This window comes from Pleurodeles waltl, chromosome 7 (genome assembly GCF_031143425.1).
Source record: "Pleurodeles waltl isolate 20211129_DDA chromosome 7, aPleWal1.hap1.20221129, whole genome shotgun sequence".
Taxonomy (NCBI): domain Eukaryota; kingdom Metazoa; phylum Chordata; class Amphibia; order Caudata; family Salamandridae; genus Pleurodeles; species Pleurodeles waltl.
In genome coordinates this window covers 83,923,658-83,944,102 of record NC_090446.1, presented here as the reverse complement: position 1 = coordinate 83,944,102, position 20,445 = coordinate 83,923,658, and the positions used below count along the sequence as shown (strand labels likewise).

At 41.6% G+C, this 20,445-nt stretch overlaps 1 protein-coding gene across 2 annotated transcripts in view; it reads right to left on the bottom strand.

The window, feature by feature from the left end:
• Positions 1 to 1,151: 1,151 nt before the first annotated feature.
• LRRC23 (leucine rich repeat containing 23) overlaps positions 1,152 to 20,445 on the bottom strand; it is a 34,063-nt gene continuing 14,769 nt past the window's right edge. Inside the window, exons 4-8 of one of the 2 annotated variants that reach the window (XM_069243064.1) lie at positions 18,776 to 19,029; positions 15,788 to 15,918; positions 3,700 to 3,836; positions 2,068 to 2,311; positions 1,152 to 1,882 (exon numbers count right to left, since the gene is read on the bottom strand). In XM_069243064.1, coding sequence (XP_069099165.1) covers positions 1,865 to 1,882; positions 2,068 to 2,311; positions 3,700 to 3,836; positions 15,788 to 15,918; positions 18,776 to 19,029 — 784 coding nt within the window. In that variant the 3' untranslated portion in view covers positions 1,152 to 1,864. The remainder of the gene's footprint in view (positions 1,883 to 2,067; positions 2,312 to 3,699; positions 3,837 to 15,787; positions 15,919 to 18,775; positions 19,030 to 20,445) is intronic. The other variant, XM_069243065.1, reaches the window with a different exon arrangement.

Sequence of the window (20,445 nt, the reverse complement as noted above, 5' to 3'; positions counted from 1 at the left end):
GAATTTGAAGAGGGCATGGTCTGTCCAAGAAACTAGTGGCGCCCATTGACTCTCATATTGTTGAAGGTGGTGAAAAAAGGGTCCTGGCGGTGTCTGGTGATGTAGGTATGTCCCTTTACTCCTTAGGTGAATCCCAGGCTTCCAAAGTCTTCGATGAGTGCTTTTGAGTTGGGTTCGGTGTGGACTTCTAGATGGAAGTTCGAGCCTCAGAGTGGGGTGTAATTGCTAGTGTAGAGGGCAAGCGGTGCGACAATGACCATGATGAAGTCAGTGAAGTTGGTGCACAGTCCTAGTGGTCTGTAGATCAGAATGTCACTTAGAATGACGTGGCGCTTGAGCAACAGGTGTGCCATGATAGAGGATGACGTGTCCGTGGTGCAGCTGATGGTGTTCTTGTGGACAATGGTGATTCTGCCTCTGGTCTTGTGAATTCTGTCTTGCCGGATGATCTCATACTGGGTGATGGCTTTAGCAATGTAAGGTGCTGATGCCGGGTTCAGACAGGTTTCCGTGAAGAAAGTCCCAGATCTTTGTGTCGTGCTTGGTGAGGAGGTGTTGAGGAGCATACATGTGAGTATGGAGTGTTGTGTGAGTGTTTGTGAGACTGTGTGAGTGGGGTGTTGGGTACTTTCAGTGTGGGTGCGGTGAGCGTTGGGTGTTGGCAAGTGCATGAACACTTGCAGGAAACGAATGAGAAAGCTCTCTCCGTGTTGTGTGGTGCAGCGAGGCAGCAGCATGTTGAGGGGCAGTCAGGGTTGAGGTCATGGATGGTCGTAGTGGGGTAGTGGCAGGAGACTGAGACGGCATCCCTGATTGAAGGGTTTTTGACATTCTAACTCTTCTCTCCTCCCCACACGTTTTAGGGATAAGTAATGCTGTTGAGTGCAGGACACTCTGCCCTCAGAGCATTCACAAAGGCAGATGTCTTGTGATATTCCCACGTTGTCTGAGGGACTCAGACAGCACGTTTCAGAAGCCAGAGGACAGCACAGCAGGACTGAAGACAACCACGGAGATGGTCTGGAAACGTTCAATTGTCAAAGCTGCCGGGCTTAACGGAAAGGAGTGAAACATCCAGGTCTAAGTCCAATAACAAACATCTCTTTATAAACTTGGGTTTAAGGGGAAAAAGTGAAACACCAAGAGATAACTTCAATACAAAGCATATCTTTTATAACCTGGGTTAAAGGGAAAGAGTAACACATTTGGGGATAAGTACAATAAAAGCATCTCTTTATAAAGTTGGGTTTAAGGGAAAGAGTGAAGCATTCAGGGATAAGTTCAATAAAAAGCATATCTTTTAAAACTTAGGTTTGAAGTTAAGAATTAAACATTTTGGGATAAGTTCAACAAAAGGCATATCTTTTAAAACTTGTATTTAAGGGAAAGAGTGAAGCGTCCAGAGATAAGTTCAATAAAAACATACCTTTATAAACTTGGTTTGAAAAGCAAAGAGTGAAACACTAAGGAATACCTTCAACGAAAAGTGTCACTTTATAAACTTAGATCTCAAAGGCTTGAAATTGGTAGAGACATTCCTCTCCAAGTACAGACATGTATAACAGGCATCTTAGACACGATGCAGTGGAATGACAAAGATAGCCTGGGACTGCATGAAGAAGCTCCTCGTTCATTGGTTTGAGAGTCCCAGATCACACTGGAGAAGGCTCCAACGTGGGCTGGATAAATCCTTGCTTTAATTTTGGGTGGAAAGTCAGGCAACCAAGTTTATTGCCATATTCCACCTCTCAGGAAATAGCTGGACTGTGGAGCAGTGCAAACAGTCATGAGCACGAGTGAAATGGCTGATTCAATAAAGAAATATTCTGTTCTCATCAGGATTCCAGTCTACCAGGAGAACAGGTCATTCACCTTCAGGTTCCTGTGGAGAAAAAAAAAGATGTAGTGCTTCTGGAATATGCAGATAGTACAATTATGTCTTGATTTCTCGCCTTCCCGTGCCACCATAATAGATTTGGTAGGTTTTCCCTCTCCAAGCTAACATGTCATTTTTTGGTCACAGTACATCATCCCTGCTAAATGCCACATTCCTCAATGTCTGCTCACCTGCACATCTTCAGCACCCAAGGCAGCTTCTTCCAAGCGAGCCTTGCGTGCCTCCTCAGCTTCCAGCTTCTCCTCGGCTTCGAAGAATTCCTTGTCTAGCCGCTCTAATTGTGGCAGAGCGATAAGGGCCTCAGAGCGGTAGTATTCTTCATCGGCGCAGGGGTTCTCCATCAACACCAGGGCTCGTAGCATTGGCAGGCACTGCAACTTTCCCATCTCCTTCACATTTGCAACCAGATTACCCCTGTGGAAAAACAGAGCCAGAAGATGTCACCTGTTATGTAAACCACCACATTCTCCCTTCAGATTGGCTGGAGGAAACAACAACCACCAAACTCCTTCCACCAGTCAATAAAGGGTGAAACTATTGAAGAGATGAAAATGAAGGAAATGTACTAAAACACCAAAATGACATGCTGATTCTTCATACACTATTAAGAAGTTACCCATAACACATTTTCTGATGAGGGACCAGAGTGCAGCAACTGATGACATGTATCATCTTTGGACTGCATTTGGCAGGGCCAAGGGAGCAGATCCTTGCCTCAGAAAGGTTTGTCTTCAGATGACCTCAATAGGCTATTCTATTAGGACCCCTCTAATATGACAAATTGATCACCCCATGAATACTGCTTTGTAGGCCATCCCGGGGATGCCTTCAAAGTTCAAATCGAATGAAGGATAACATTTGCTGTTGTACTTATGTTAGAGGAAGTAAGCGGGTGCCAGCGAGCCTTCCTGGTTTACATATGGAACACCCAAGTAATTATTTCCAGACTCCCTCTTTAGTGCCCTGGCAGTTCGAGTCCACTACTGCATTTATTATTCTACAGGGGTCTTCCAATAATCTCTGTGTCTTTTATGTGTGGCAGCCATACACACTTGGTCTGTGCATTCTGAATAGGTTAGCTAATATGATTTATAATGGGTTATAGAAATGCTTAAGGGAAGAGCTTTACATTTCTTAAAGTTTATGGTAGTAATTATGTGTGTTGGGTACCTGTAGGTAATTGAATATAGTAATTCACAAATAGCATCAGATTATGGCATGAACCGCCTTGATACCAGTTTATACCACTGTGTGCACTAGTGTCTTATCTACTGCAACATTTGTTCAGGGTCACTATATGGCATGATCTCTCTTGGTGCTAGATTATACCACGTGTGTAATAATGCCTATAGCACCATCCATCCAAGGTCAGTTTATGGAACTGTTTCAGGTGCCCTTTAAGTCCTGTCTGACCTATTATTACCAGTATCTATTTCACCATCAATCAGTGTCAGTTTATAGCGTAGTCTGCACTTTTTTATACCACTGTACAAACTGATATCTGTAGAATCATATGCCTAAAGAAAGTTTATAGCACAGCCTGTCTTCATACCAGTTTAGAATACTGTTTGTAACGATGTCCATCAATGCCATCATCTGTCCAGGGTCAGGTTATGCCACTGTGTTTTGCTGGCAGTTTATCCCACTCTTTGTCTAGGTGTCTGTCCCCGTCATCGTCCGTCCCCTGTTAGCTTACAACACAGTCAGTATCAGTGCTTGTTTATACCGCTGTGACTCTGTCTATCAATTACATCTTCAGGAGTCTTGATTGCATTCATCACTTTCTCCCCCAGGAACTTTACCTGATATTCATATACTGCAGTGCCCTCATGTGCTCAGAGAAGCCATCTAGCGTCTCCAGTTGATTGTCTCGCAGGTGAAGTGTTGTCAGATTGACCAGAACCTCCAAACCTTCCAGGCGACGCAGAGTGTTCTGAGCCTACAGACAAAATATACAGATTTACTTGTCACCGTCCAAGATACATTCTTTGCTGCCATCTTCACACTCTTTCTCATGTCTCAGTCTAGTGTCCAACCTTCCCTTTACCCCCGTTAATTTATTTGACTTTTACTTACCTGCACTTATTTTAACTGCACCTGTTAGAAATGGGGCCTCAGGTTGGCAGTCAGTTTGCACTCTGTCTAAACAGGGACCCTCACACTAGTCAAAGCAATGGAGATACACTCTTAAGATAACCCCTGCTCACCGCCTTGGTAGCTTGGCACAACCAGTTAGGCTTATCTCAAAGGCAATGTGTAAATTATTTGTACTAACACACTAATACAGTGAAAACACTAGAAAATGGACACCACATCTTTTTAGAAAATAGCCAATATTTATCTAAATCAAACAAAGCCAAAACAACAAAAATCCATCATACACAAGTAAAGTTATGAATTTTTAAAATAAAAAGAGTCTTACTCCATAGAAAACAATGGATGCATTGATGTTACACAAAGTACCTGGTTTGTGTCAAAAATAAAGCTGCACGGGTGAGAGTGCATCGGAAAAGTCAGTGATGCGTTGATTCATTACTCCCAAGTGAGGCAGTGCATAGTTTCTTCTCCGGTCGGGTAGGCGATGCGTTGTTTTTCTCTCCCGCAAAAGAGTGATGCGTCGATTTACAGACAGGCACCTCGAATCAAGGCAGGTCGACGTAGATTTTGATGCCCTGCAACGATGCGTGCGAAATCCGGCCGCACAGTGATGAGGAACAGCACTGCGTGGGGCTTGCGTCGATTTCAGCCGCCGCAAGTGGGTGTTGCATCCTTTCTCCAGCTGCAATGCAGGTGATGTGTTGATTTCCCTGCGGCGATGCAGGCGGGGTGTCAATTTCTCACCCTCGTTGCAGGTGGTGCGTAGTTTTTACAGCTGCGTTGCAGGTCATGTGTAAAATGTTTCCCTGCACAGCTCCTGTATGTGGATTTCTGCCTTGGTTCCACCAGCTTCACCTCTCAAGGGCCCACGGACTGGAGAGGGAACCACTTGGCAGGGTAGGCATCTCAGTAGAGAGTCCAGGTGCTGACAGAGGAAGTCTTTGATGGCCCTGAGACTTCAAAACAGGACGCATGCTCAGTCCAAGCCCTTGGAGACACTTCACAAGCAGGAATATACTGCAAAGTCCAGTCTTGGTCGTCTTTCAGGCAGAAGCAGCAACTGAACGCCAACCCAGCAAAGCACAGTCAAAGGCAACGGGGCAGTGCTCCTCCTCCAGCTCTTTAGCTGTTCTCTGTGGCAGAGGTTCCTTTTGAGTCAAGAAGTAATCTAAAAATCGGGGGTTTTGGGTCCACTACTTATACGCCTTCTGGCCTTTGAAGTAGGGAAACGTCATAGGAAAGTCTCTGTTGTTGACAAGATCCTGCCTTGCCCAGGGCTGGCCCCAGACACACACGATGGGATTGGAGACTGCATTGTGTGAGGGCAGGCTCAGCCCTTTTTAGGGCTGCACCTCCCTCCACTCCAGCCCAGATGACTCATCAGGATATGCAGGCTACAACCCAGCTTCCTTTGTGTCACTGTCTAGTAGAGATTCAAAAACAGCCCAACTGTCAGTCTGACCCAGACAGGGAATACACAAGAAGGCAGAGTCACAGAATGGTTTAAGCAAGAAAATGCCCACTTTCTAAAAGTGGCATTTTCAAACTGACAATCTAAAAACCAACTTTACAAAAAGGTGTATTTTTAAATTGTGAGTTCAGAGACCCCAAACTCCCTATCTCGATCTGCTCCCACTGGGAAACTATACTTAAAAGATAATTAAAGGCAGTCCTCATGTTAACCTATGAGAGAGATAGGCCTTTCAACAGTGAAAACTGAAGTTGGCAGTATTTACTGTCAGGACTTGTAAAGCACATACGTAAATGTCCTACCTTTAACATACACTGCACCCTGTCCATGGGGCTATGTAGGTCTACCTTAGTGGTGTCTTGCATGTACAAAAAGGGAAGGTTTGGCCTGCCAAGTGGGTAAACTTGCCAGGTCGAATTGGCAGTGCAGGACTGCACATACATACACTGCAGTGAGAGGTTGGAGGCATGTTTACAGGGCTACACATATGGGTGCCACAATCAGTGCTGCAGGCCCACTAGTAGCATTTGATTTACAGGCTCTGGGCACCTCTAGTGTACTTTACTAGGGACTTACTAGTAAATCAGATATGCCTATCATGAAAAACCCAATCACCAATACAATTTACGCAGACAGAATATGCACTTTAGCACTGGCTAGCAGTGGTAAATTACCCAGAGTCCTAAAGCCAGCAAAAACAAAGTCCAACACACAGCAAAAAACATGGGAAGCAGAGGCAAAAAAGACAGAGGAGACCACGCTAAGGATGCCAGGTCTAACAGCACCATTTCTATATTATGGAGTTATACCAAAACCTCACCCAAAGCATCAGAAACAAGCTTTGATGTAGATATAATTTGGCAATGGGGTTATAAAACACTGAATTAATTGTACATAATTTTGGTTGGGATATTATTACTGAAAATAATTGGAAACTAACATCTGCATCTTTTTTGTATTATGGAGGTATACCAAAACCTCATCCAATGCACCAGAAAAATGTTTTAAGATAGGTATAATTTAGCAAAAGGGTTAAAAACTGCAGACGTATTTAAACATAATTTATATTACTATACTGTGGTATAATTTGTTATAATTGTCTGGTTAGGGTTAGTATTACTGTGAAACATAATTTAAGAAAAAATATTAGGACAGGATAAAGTAAGAGTTAGGTTAACACTACCTATTTAATACTATAAGATTTACAGTTAAGGTTATAGGTAAACAAGTGGAATACAATTAAATGAAAATACATGTATTTATTATAATATAAGGATGGGTTAGAATTAGGGTTGGAAAGAGGTTTAAGTATTTTAGTTTTTTTTTTTTACTTAGGGAAGCATAAAATGTAATTTAATATAAAATATGTTAATGGAATATGATTCCAATCATCTAAACTAATTTAGTTATAGACCTAGGTTAGCAATAGGACTATAATAAGGTTACTAATTATTTTTGTAATTGATTTTAAATAAATAGCAGGTTAGAGGTAGTATTAATTTATTGTGGTTGACTTCTGTAAAAGGCAATATGAGGAAATAAATTAAGTGGTGCACATGTTAAAACTACTAATCATGACATAACCAGTTTTAAAAAAAGTAAGGGAAAGAAAGGAAACATTTAGTACACAGTATTCCATATCTCGAAAAACATTAACAATTGTTTTACAACATTAGGCTTAAATTACGTTATGGCAAATACAATGTAAGGTACTTTCTGAAAAACCAATGTTCATATGCAGGAGAAACTTTGATAAAAGCAGAAATTACATACTAAAATAAACTCAGATATTTTGGAGAAAGGGAGAAAATGGAACATAGCTCTATTTATCATATTCGAACTAAAACAATATCGTCAAATTAGTAATCCACATTAAAGAACATTTGGCACAATAAAGGGTTATTATGTGTGACAGTATTATTACTACATAAACTGCTCTTGTGGATTATACCAAAATATATGAAAGAAACACAAACCCAATAGCATATTTAAGAACACCAAACCATCAGTTGCCAGACACCTTTAGGAGTTCCACACACTATGAGATAAGTTTAGTTTCAGTTAATTGAATACATCGCTGCCCCTTCCATATGGATGCAATAGGGATGAGAGCTTCATGTAGTGCAAGCCATTCTGGATTAATAGGCTTGAGACTGTGGCACCTAAAGGCATTAATTAAGTTGAGTGCTTCATGTGTGTTTTTAAAATGGCTATTAACCTGAAATAATATTGGATGATAAGTGAAACATTGTATTTTGAACATTAAATGGGTATCTGAATACATGACACAGAGAAGAACTGATTAACAAGCTGCCCTGGGTCTGAAATATTAGCAGTTTACTGAAAGTAAAAATTGGAAGGAATAAGGCTAATTGAAAACAAGGGAAAGAGGAAATGGTTTGTGACCTCTTGTAATTCCAGGTTGCAAGTGGAAGCAGGAACTGCTAACATACATAAACAGCATAAGAGAAAAGATAGGTAATGGAGAATTTTTCGAGATGACAAGAAATCTCAGAGCCACCTGAGAGGCAGTAAGACATGATGGGGAATGCCCAGTCCTGAATGGGGAGTTCCCACCTTGGTACTTGAATACTTAACGGTTATAATAATATTTGTACATGGGAAATGAACTCTGTATGAATTCCGCTGTTCTCCCTACAGAAAGACTGCAATAGGTATTTGAGACATGATTTTCTTGTGCTGTGTCATCAAATGCAAAAAATATATTGGGCACCAAAATTCATCACTGGCCTTAACTGAGACTTGCATGAAGGTACAAGTCAGTAGGAAGTAACAGCAGGATACCGTACACTGCAAGCTACGAGATAGCAATTGGGTGCCTGCTGCTTGAGGCTCAAGGGTGCGGGTTCTTCCAGGGCATTAGGCCGCAGCCCACCTTTTTTGTATGTAAGCGGCCGGTAATAGACTGGTGTGGCTTGTGCCTAAAGGGAAGCTGCCATAGCACCTCAGTACTGGCACAAGTACTGGTAGAAGCATCCCATCACTGGTTGATCAATCCTGATACCACCGGTAAGAGAAGTAAGGATGATACTAACTCGAGGGAGAAAAAAAGCAGTAAAGAGGCAAAGGCAGTGCTCCCCAGGATGAACGGAGGGAGTTACAGTCGAGCAACAGAGTGAACCTACCAGGAGGAAATCCCCATTAAAAACGGCAGTCTCTAAGAAAACCACAGAAACCACTAATAAACCAGCTGGCCACGATAACAGGGATACAAAATCACTGACTTTCTGATAACTAAGATGGTAGATAATCCCTCCGCGGCTCTGAACAGTACATTATCTTCCTCCCCAGGGACACCAACATTGAGAAAACTCCAGCAGCCGCTGGGAAGCCCCCCCCAGGCAAGGAAAGCCCATGAGTTGGCCCAGTAGCGAGTAGCTCACTGAATCTGCACCTCAGTAACCCAGGCATAATGATTATAGCAGAAGTGCACAATTGCAATCAATTCGACTCATTCTCTACTTTAAATCTCAGTAATTGGAACAACTGGAGTCAGAACTCCCCCTTACAAACCTTACAATCCCTGTAGGGAGGAAGTGATAGTGACTGTATAATGACACAGGATCCACCTTTAAGCAACCTCTCAGATACTTGTTCAGATGCATTTTTAAGTAAGCAGGTCGCCTGCGAGGGACTGATAAAAGTGGGTCAGCTATTGAAGACCAACGCCATACAAGCAGAGGAGGGGTGTTTGGAATCTTTAAAAGACATCTTGAGCCAGCACACCACCTGCAGAAGTAGCTCACCGGTGAAGATACACTCCTCCTTCAACTCAAGGAGTCCAAGGAACTCACATAAGCAGGAAAACGCTACGGACACTGCATTGGTCCATCCAGAGGTAACTAACGTCCCAACGGTCCCACCACTGGGGGTTAAATTTTAGGAGGAATTGCTAGCATCTGGAAAGTCAGGGGCCTTGTGGCGGGCGCTTTTATTGACCATGGACGCAATGTCTGCAGCTATTCATTATCAAGCCGAGAAACAGGAAACTCAGGTAGAGCTACTCAATATGTTGGCAGTGCACATAGTGAGTATTGATAAGAAGCTCCAAGCATTGAACGACTTGATAAGAAGTGCCCAAAACCATTCTTATACTCAGCAAGTGTCATGTCAACGTGCCTAGGTGATAACTCACACAAGGTTACAGACATTTTAAACAACATCTTGACTGAAGTAAGGTCCCAGGGCCATAGAACCCAGGACAGGCTCTGCAGCTGGGAAGACATGGTGCATGAAATCTTGGCAGACAAAAAATAGGCCGACTGTGAAGTGGGCCAACTTCAAGAAAGTAAAAACTCACCGTCTATTTATTTCCCCAGGCAGGAGAAGATTCAAGGATCAATCGAGTGCAGGAAAGGCCTCAGGACCCAAGAAACAAGTCCCGCCAGGGGAGGGACTGTAGGAGAAGTTTCTAATGAGCCCACAGTGAACGAGCCCTCACTTACCTCACTTACCAAAAGGGAAAAGAGATGACAAAGGAAAGCACAGAAGAAAGTTAAGGTGGGCCAGCAAAACATCATATGGAAGTCATTTGCTACATCTTTTGGCACAAAGGGCAAAGACATAGAGGGGATAGACAAGGGACACAAGGCAGAAAGCAGCACAAATGTCACAAAGCAGATGGAAATGCAGCAGGATAGCCAGGATAACTCCAAGATAGCAGTTTCTGTACGCATAAGTCAACTAAAACAGCAAAACCAGTCACTCAAGGAAAAAAGTCCAATAACTAATGGCTGTTGGGGAGAAAGCCCTGATCAGTGGGAGGGGGCGGTTAGTAAACCCCCGGAGGAGAAACCCAAGAACTGCCAGAGTACAGAATAAGGGAATCAATGGGACAATGCCGGGTTGGTAGCCAGTAAATATTGGGAAAACAACCAAAAATCTGCAGTAATTCAAAGGGAAACATACTGACCATCAGTAAGGATCAACATCTATGGTTAGACAAAATCACCGGCATAAATAAGACCGCGAGGATGCCAGATATCCCATCATAAAGTGGATTTGGGCGGTAACAAACTTCTCCTAATCCCTTGCTATAATTCGAAGGGGCCTTTTGACATTTTAAATAGAGGAACAATCATCAAACTTATAAAGGAAATTCAGTCCCTGGCCTATATCACAACGACAGAGCTGCAATAAGTGAAGTCTATCCCCCCATCCGAATAACAGGGACAAAGAGGCAACACTAACTTCCTGGGCCTCTCCAGCCATTGATGCTCAAATCCTGGAACATCCTGGAACATCAAGACACCTTTAGTTCATGGGGCATTGTGTTACAAAGACTAGAACCTCTTCGATACCCCAGCCCCTTGCTCCCAGGAAAAGAGAAGGGGGGCTCAGTGTTAAAAGGAGTGGTTGGAGTTGAAATCACCCCATGCAGTTGAGAAAATCGAACTATAGTAAATTACCAAAATATGCTCTGTCAGGACGAGCCAACAAGCAGTCCTCTGATTCGTAAACAGAGCGCCAATCTTCAAACGATCATAGTAGCAGGTGGACTAGATTGCAAACAGCAGCAGACAACAGCATTTATATATGCTCTAGGAACTCCCATGGTCTGAAACACACGGCAACAGACGTGGAGGTGTTGAAGTTCCTTCAGCAGTTTGATATTATTATGTTCCAAGAAACCTGGTGTATGGAGCCAATTCAAATCTCAGGCTATGTCGGGACGCACATCTCTGCAATAAAGTCTCAAAAATGTGGACATTCTAAAGGCGTCCTCACAAAGTTTTGTTCAACCAAAGTTAATTGGGTCTTCAAACAAATCGACCTTGAAATCGAAGGGCTGCTGCCAATTAAGGTGGAACCTCAGGTGCCATCTGGTTCCTATTGCTGCTAACTAATATATACATCTACTGAACAAGGATCAAAACAGGGCAAAATGTTGCAGAGGCGGTACAAGGAGGCCCTCTTCATTGTGTCTGGTGACTTCAACGCTAACTTGAGTAAAGGTTTCACAAAACGGGGACTAAAATACCATGGAACGTATCTGAAGAAAAGGTTCGAAAATCTTGGCTTCCGTCGCTTGATAGCCCATTCAGGGGTAGACCCCTTTGCACCTGTAACTTTCTGTAGTGGCAGAAAAAAAATCAACAATAGATTTCACGTTAATAGGTGAAGCAGCACTGCCATTAGTCTTTCCTATAATATTCATGTACGCCCAGAGAGCGATCACTTTCCACAATCTATAAAGATTCGGCTTGAATGAAAACGGTTACTGTCTGCAAATATCATAATTGCTGCCCCAAAGACTTATAATACAAAAAAGTTAAAATGGCAGGAGCTGGGAATTGAGAAAGTAATGGAAGAAGTGTACTGCTGTGCAGGGTCAATCGAAGAGCTTAAGAAAGAATTTGGAAAGCAGGAACAAGCAGAATTGAGACCAGGAGAAAGGGTGAAGGCATGGAAGGATCTAAGCGACCAGAGCTTAATTTGTGCTTGTTGTTTCCGGTGCTGAGCACCATCACTTATTTTTGTGGGCCGGTGCTTATTCTTCTTCGTCAAGCATTTGCTGCGAGCAAAACACACATATGGGAAAGACGGAGGAAGAGAAAAACGAACAAGCGTCACAAAGGTAGAACGCAGAAAGCTGCAAAAGTGAACTGAAGGGGCAGGGAGTGGCTTTATATGGGTTGAAGAGGTCCGAGATGGCTTCAGGATTACGCTGCCTCAGTTTCGGTGTTCCCACATTTAATTGCAGCAGCTGCGGGTTTAACATGAGGGCTTTGAGCACCAGCACGTTTTTATTTACAAATTAAGCACTGTATGCAACTCATTATTGAATACATTTCCTATAAAAAAATCTCTCAATTACAGCACTTGAGGCAAACAATAAAGTTAAGGGTGGTATTGAAGGGCATCCATGGTATAACAGAACGCTGTGCAAATAAAAAAACAAGTCACACGAGAAACAAAAAAAGTGGCAAAAGTTACACGCTGAGGTAAGAACCCTGTCAAAACAAGGCTCCTTAAACTAAGATCACAATACAAGAAAGACTGCTGGATGGAAAAACGGTGTTATTATAAAGACCTGTGGTCCAAACATCTGATGTTCAATAAACAGAATAATAATAAAAAGTTTTGGCAATTGGTGAATGGGCTAGTCCAGGGGAAGAAAATTGACATTTAAATGCAGGTATAATATGCTGCTAATTGGGAAGCCCATGTTTTAGCAATGTATTCATCCCCGGACCAAAAGGTGATGGGTGAGGACTCACTGTATTTCAAGTTTGGCCAACTTTGGCATTAGAGTGAAGCTGAAAACAGATGCCTACCCACTTGATCTTGATCAAGACCATGCTCTGATGGCCACTGAACATCTGATAGGCAATATAAAGAAGTTTAAATTGGAAGGAGCCGCTGGACAGAGTGGAATTCCAAATGCCCTTTTTAGGGGAGATGCAACATATTGGGCTTATTAGTTGGTGCTTCTATTTAACGATCTTCACGGTATAAAGCGGTTGCCAGATGCATGGAAAGGCAACATTTTTCATCCAATTTACAAGACGGGTAATCCTGCTTCTCCATTACACTACAGGCTAATAGCCTTGATTGATGTTGAAGCAAAGCTTTATGCATCTTGTCTGTTGCAACAATTATCGGTATGGATACATGAGAAACTGTTTTTACCACAAAGTCAGACAGGCTTTAGAGCAGGCATGGGGACTTCAACCAATTTGGCAGCACTGGATCTGCTAGGTATAAAGGCCAGACTGAAGAAAAGTCGGCCTTTGACCATGTTCCAAGAACTTGTCTATGGGAAAATTGAAAGGTTGGGGTCTCCCCAGGAGCTTATTGAGCGCAATGATGGAACTATACTCTGCCACTTGGGCGCAAGTTAAAATTGGAGAAGTGGCCAAGTCACCAATAGAATACAAACTGTGGATGGTTTAAAGCAAGGATGTCTCCTAGCCCCTATGCTGTTTAACTTATACCTTGCAGACTTGGCCAACGCTCTTGACCCTGTAAATATTCATCCCCCCGTTCGTGCCTTGGAATCAATAGCATGTTTACAGTATGCAGATGACATAGTATTACACAGTCAAACGCCGATTGGACTGCAGCACAGCATCGATGCACTCACTGGTTATATAGCTAAGCAAGTTCTGGAGCTGAATTTGAACAAAACTAAAGTAGTGCGATTAGTGGACCCGAAATTTAAAACTTTTGCGTGGTTTATTAATGGAACTCAGGTGGAGGTTGTTCCTTCATACAAATACTTGGGTTTCATAGTGGATCAACAACTGACCTTTAAACCTCAGCTTGCTCCTGCTCAAGCAAAGGCACAATCCTTGATCTATGGATTCAAGATACTAAAACATAAACTGAGTTTCTCTTCATATAATCATCTGCTCTCTGTAATGTCAGCACGGCTAATGCCAACAGTCACATATGGGGTTGAGATAATGCTGGGCAAAGAAACAGTTTCTTTTAACCGAATCCTAATGAAGGCCTACAAAACAGTGTTCCAGATTCCAAACTCAGTTTCACCAGCTCAGGTACGTTTAGAATTTGGACTGAAAAGCTATGAATATCAGAGTAAAAGAGCGTATATAAAATTCTGTTGGAGACTGCGAGCAGCAGAGATTGGCACCATCAGCAATCTATGCTGAACGAGATAGAGGAACAACAGCACTGTAATACCAAAGGCTCATGGGGTCATTATCTAAATAATACTATAAAGGAACTAGGTTTGCAAGACGTATGGAGCATGAGCTTGTGTAAAGCAAAGTTTTACTGGATGACAAATGTTGTCACACAGTTACAGTCCCTAATTACAGATAAAAACACGCTTGCTACAAGACACCATGCCTGGACCGTATTATCATCACATTACAAATTCAGGAATATCTATCAGTGTCCATTACCCAATCTCTGAAACATCAATTTATGCTAATGCGTTTTGGTATGATGGAAACCAAAGACATGGCCCCTTCTTGGAAACAGCAGTTCCAGACTCAATCTTGTCGCCTCTGTGGGTATAAACAAGAGTCACTTGCTCATATTTTTTGTGTGTGTCCGGTGCTGGTAGCACAAAGGAAAATGTACCTGAAACACATGTTTAGGACTCTGGGCTTACGCTTATGTAGGCCAGTCGTCATTATTTGGTTAAGTGGCACCTCAACTCCTTTTGCTTGTCGGGGGACTAAATTCATGGTGCAGTCTTTTAAAGAAATGTTGAAAATAATTGAATAAGGTAGAACACAGCTAAGAACTGATCGACGTGTAGTTGTTTTAAATGTCTATGGGTCCATGTTGACGTGTATTCAATTGGTAAACCATAGGAAAAAGGGCAGGCAGAGAAAAACCAAAGCCTTTTTTTGAGGTCGAAGAGTTAAGGTTAACTGTTCAGGAGTATCCATCATGATTGGATGGAGAAGCTTGATTTAGTATTTACCCTGCCACTGAATGCACTTTATGTCTAGCATACTAGGTTGCACTGTCACTATTTATAAATGGTCACATATGCTGTATAAAGTCAGACATTGAGAGGCAAAGGCCCTGGGATACCATTTCAAGTAATGGAGCCAAGAATAGTCTACTAAAGAACTTATATATATATATTTTGATTCCTGTGGACTCACTTCAAAGAAGCTTATCTCCTATATTATTAAGGATCCATGTGAATTTCAGTGCGCAGTTTTAAGGGTAAAAGAATGTATTGGCCATTCCCATGATTTCGACCTTTGTAATTCTAGTTCCTAAAAGGTACTTACTCCAGCTACTGATATGAGCTATCTGCTATAGCTTTTACTGAATTAAATGAGTCCAAACATTCAAAAACATCCACAAGGATACTTAGGTTGATTGTGACTAGAGAATTTAGGGACCCAGCCTCAGCTGGAAGAGCGAACATTTGGATCCAGGGAATCCTATGATGCAGCGTGTCTCTTAAACATGCAGGGTGATCCTGGCAAAGCTGCATAATTTCCAAAGGCCTCCAGCCCATAACTGCAAATAGTCAGAGCCTGGAAACAGTAATGTTTCCCCTTCCTCTTTTCTATGCTCACTTGTGGCTCTCTGCCAACTCCACAGGCATTTCCCTAAGCTCCTTCCAGTCTGTATGATTATGCAGAAATCAATTTTCAGTCTGTTGTTTGTGGGATTGTGCTGCACCTGCTCGCTTAGGAGTAAAATGTCAAAGTACACCGTAGGAGAAGAACTGCATCTAAGTGCTCTTCATGATGTTACTAAAGGGCTGTGTATAGGAAGAATAACAGGGGCTGTCTTGCCCTGTGTATAATCTGCACCTTGCTTCTCTGTCTCTCCCAATTGCTTGCCCATTTCATCCAACGTACCAGGTAGAGGTTGCGAAGGTTGGGAAGGTACAGCCCTGCAGTAGTCTCCAGCTGGTTCCCTCGTAGCTCCAATGTGTGCAAGCTCATTAGCTTCCGAAACTCCATTCCCAGCAGTGAGGTGATCATGTTACCTGGAGTGGAAAGTCCACGTGGGAAGAAGAGAGGAAAAGAGTGGGGTTGAAGGATAGATGGGAGGAGAATTAGATAACCAGAGAAGAATGCATCATTAGTTAAACCTATACCCGGCAGCCCTACAGATGGACATTTTCATTTACATGTTTCCAATGAACAAAGAAATCTGATTGTGGTTGCTCTATCAGGGCTGAGCATGATGACCAAATGTCCACAATGGAGCAAGCAACAAGTGAACACAATCCTCTCTCTTAGAGGTATTCAGGTTAAAAGAAAAGAACCAATTCCATTGATATGACTCATCCAATGAGGGTAGAACTGAATTGTACTGAGGTAATCTGCAGATTTCCTTTAAGGTGCTAATGCCTCCAAAATGGTGGTGACGGTGGTTCGATTATGGTACGACTAGAGGCCCTGGAGGGAGCAAACCGAGACTAAGGCAGCAGTGGTCAGTTAGACTACAGCACCAAAATAGGTTGTGCAGCAAGGGCTATCAGTGGCTGGTCGCAGCTCGGCATGTGATGAGGTAGTGGAGGTGGAAGGCAGACTCTCCTGCAACAGTGACACCTAATGTAAAGTCCCAGATTAGCGATGGATGATGTCCTGAAAAAGCATCACCTCTGGCTCATAGCCACATGTCTCACTGTATTGTTAGTTTTGACTATTTAGCAGTGGATGTTAGGACAGAAGATTGGCCAAATATTACTTGCGTATACTATAATATGGGTTTCATGGATTACATCGTCCCACCACTTCACTGTCTCCACTGCTTAGCCCAGGTAAGTTCAACTACGACTATTTTGACCAGGTTAACTTTATGTGCATTTAACTGCATAAGATCCCACTTCATCACCCCTTAACCTAACGAATACTTTTTAATTCTCCATTCATTTTCCATGCTTGTAACTTTAACTGCTTCCTCTTTTATGCCTTTCACTTTTTATTATTAACCCTAATTGTTAAGTATATTTAAATACTATTTCACCATGTTAATTTAATGTACTTTAAGTATATGTGATCATAAATGCGTTTTATTACTTAATAACCTAATCCAAATTGATTATCTATACAATGTTATAATTAAATTACTATTAATATCATAAACCTAGACTTTTTAAGTATTTACAATTATTTCACATGAATAAACCTACTTTTACGTTTCTTGGTAGTTTATCAGTTTTAGCTATGTATTCTTCTTAAAGTTATGTGTTAAAGTTCTCTTAACTTATGCTTTTTGTACTTTCTAATTTTAAGCTAACTATATGTATTTATAATTAGTCAGTTTCAGTGGGATACCCCACAAATTCCACATTTTTATTTATTATTTTATATTATTAATTATATTTATAACAATAATGTACTTTTACTTTAATTAATAGCAGTTGTCCTTAAAATGTTTTAATCAAGATTAATTTTATTACTTTTTTAAAATAGGTATTTGGTATCAATATACTTTGGTGCAAAATCCCTCCAAAACTACAATTGTTTTGTTTTTTCTTTATTCATTATATTGTATTTAAAGTTATGTAATATAGTTTCACATAATAATCCTGAAACTCAGAGCTATTTCATCAAATGTAAATCAATGTAATTATTCTTTAATGTATTCCAGAACACAAAATAAACTATGTTCATTACAAAGGCCAATATCATGGTGAAGGGATGTAATAGTGAGGTGATGTACTGCTCAGGTGATGTAGTGATAGGGAGATGTAATAGAGGCCATGTAAGGGGGAATACTATGGTATGTTTGTGTTTTTGAAGAACATCCAAAAATGTATAACAATATCATAAACATGTTAATTAATATTTCAACAATATTTTCTGGATGAATGAACTACATTAAAGAACTGCCTTTGGATGTTTTAAAAATACCGTTTGTGTTTTCTGCTTACAATCATTTGTGTAGTGGCGACAATACACATTTCAGTGACTATTGGTTTCTACCTCGGCCCACATAAACAAGCTTAAAGATGTGTAATCCACTTGAAATCAGCTGCACAGAATGAGAGGTTTAAATCTCTTATGTTTTCAAGGAAATGTATTCAAACAAGCAGAAGGGTGGAGACAAGCAAAACACGTGTTAAACTTTGGATATGGAATGGATGGGGGAACTGTCAATATATTTGGAATTTTCAAAGGAAGCAAAATGATGTCCTGTTCATTATTCAGAATTCAATAAGTTAGCTGTGACTGCAAAGTAAAGTAAAAAAAATATTTTTTCCATTATTTCTATTGTATTGTTTACTTTTGTTATGTTTTTTCTGTTCCTTCTTTGCCTTTAACGGTTATTTTAACATAAGAGCTTAGTAGGGCTTGGGGAAGGGATGCTTAAATGAGAGAAGTGAAAGTGCAGAGGACTGAAGGTGCTGAACCAAGGGTTCGGTGCTGCTGAAGCTAGGAGACTTGAGATGGTTAGAGACCTGAGATGGTAAGGACAGAAGACGTGAGGTGCTGAGGATACAAGACTAGAGGTACTGAGTCCAGGAACACTATTGTTGAAGATAGTAGACTAGAGATTCTTAGGCAGGGGATCTGAGGTGTTGAAGTTTGGGGATGAGTTTTCTCAGGTTATAACCAGGATACCCTGAGTAGAGAGTACGAAAAGAGCTGAGACAAGTGAACATGCTATGTTAAGAGTAGGGAAGTGTGACTGCTGAGACTAGACCAGAATAGGCTAGGAAACAGGAAGAGCTGAAGCTTCTGTAGTTTCTGAATTTGATGAGCTGGTATTTCTGAAATTAATAAGTTTGTTACAGAGGCGTAGGGATCTGGGCCACTAGACCATGGCTAACGAGGTGGGAAATAAGGAAACTGGGAAGTATGCACAGACTAATCCAGAATTTAATCACTCACCTATAAGATTGAGCTTCTCCAGCCGAGGATGTGCAATGCCTTCCATATCCTTGATTTGGTTCTGTGCAAAACTAGCAATCTGTAGGTATGGCAGGTCCTCCATGTGGGCACTGGTCAGCTGGTTCTGATCGGCCTTTAGCCACAGCAAGTAAGTCAGGCAGTTCAGGGGGGAAATGTCACGCAGCGCATTCATAGACAGGTCCACGTAGCGCAGATGAATGTAGCCCCTTAGGATGTTGATGTCAGTCAGTTCCCTGAGAAAATTTGGATGATAAATATGGATAACAGTAGAGCTATGAAAAACCCTTATAATGTCCTAAATGCTATATCAAGACCCAGCATGCCATACTGTAAAGCTCGTTTCTGTTCTGGTTCCTTCTTCCCTCTCATGTTTATCGCCATTTCCCCACTACTTTTCTGCCCACTCAGCCCCTTCAAGTTGATGGTGTAAGTGCTAAACAAACAATCAAATTGACATAATATCCCAGTCCTTCCTTCCTGATCTCTCACTGCTCCTTCGTTCCCATTCACGTCCCATCCTCACACATTCTGTTCTCCCTTAAAGCTTTGAAACACACCACAGTTGTTCTAAAGGCAATCTAAGCATGAAACACAGAGTTAATATGATGTGCAAACTTTACCATAATTGGATCCGACCAGCTGCATCATCACATATATGCATGTATCCATAAACTTGAAGAAACATAACTCTGAAAACTAATGACAGCAACATAAGCAGAGACAAGTTCAAGCAAGAATCATGCAAGTGGTTGTGAAGTGCATGGACCAAAAAGGAATTTCATCAACTGGGATATGTTCAAAACACACATAAGGGATGTCCTTTGTGTCATAGTTAAGGAAGCAATCCCTGTGGTGAACCATTGCGTACCGGCCACAATTACATAGTTTATATAGAAGGTATCTTAAAGGAATAGGCCTAGTCAATCTTCAGCCATTATCAAACTTCAAGTCAAACATTTGGACCATTGCTAGGAGTATGAGACTAAGCTTGAGTTTTCCACAATGGCTGTGTTAACAACAACACTAGAAAGTGTAACATTAAACAAGTCCTTGTGGAATACAGCTGGAAAGCCTATATAACCACGTAAGGTCAATTAAATGGTGACTGAATACAGAGATCTGTTTTTAGAAGGCAGAAGACTTGTTCAGCGGAGGGCCCAGGAAAACTAATTCACAAATCTAATGGAAAATTAACGAAGGGCCTGATTTAGATCTCGGCGGATGGGTTAATCCATCAAAATGGTGACAGATATACTGTCTGACAAAATCTAAATCCCATTATCTTCTATGGGATTTAGTTTTTGGCAGACGGATACTACGGCACCGCTGTGACAGAGTTACCCTTCTGCCGAGTTCTCAATCAGACCCTAAGGTTGTATGAAAAATAACCTGAGTTCTACATCCAGGGATATTTTGTTTCTCCTTGTTTCATAAACAGCAGAATACCTCTGCATGTGTGCAGATTGTGGGAGCAGATCAGAAACAGATAAGCATGAAAACAAAGTTACTTATGGGGCTTTGGCATTCACGTATGGGAATTTTGACACGGTCCTTTACGATACCAGAAACCCAGTTGTATCGGAACACAGCTGGGTTAGTCAGGTAGTACATTTTTGATGACCAGGAGACTACAATGAAGAACCACAATT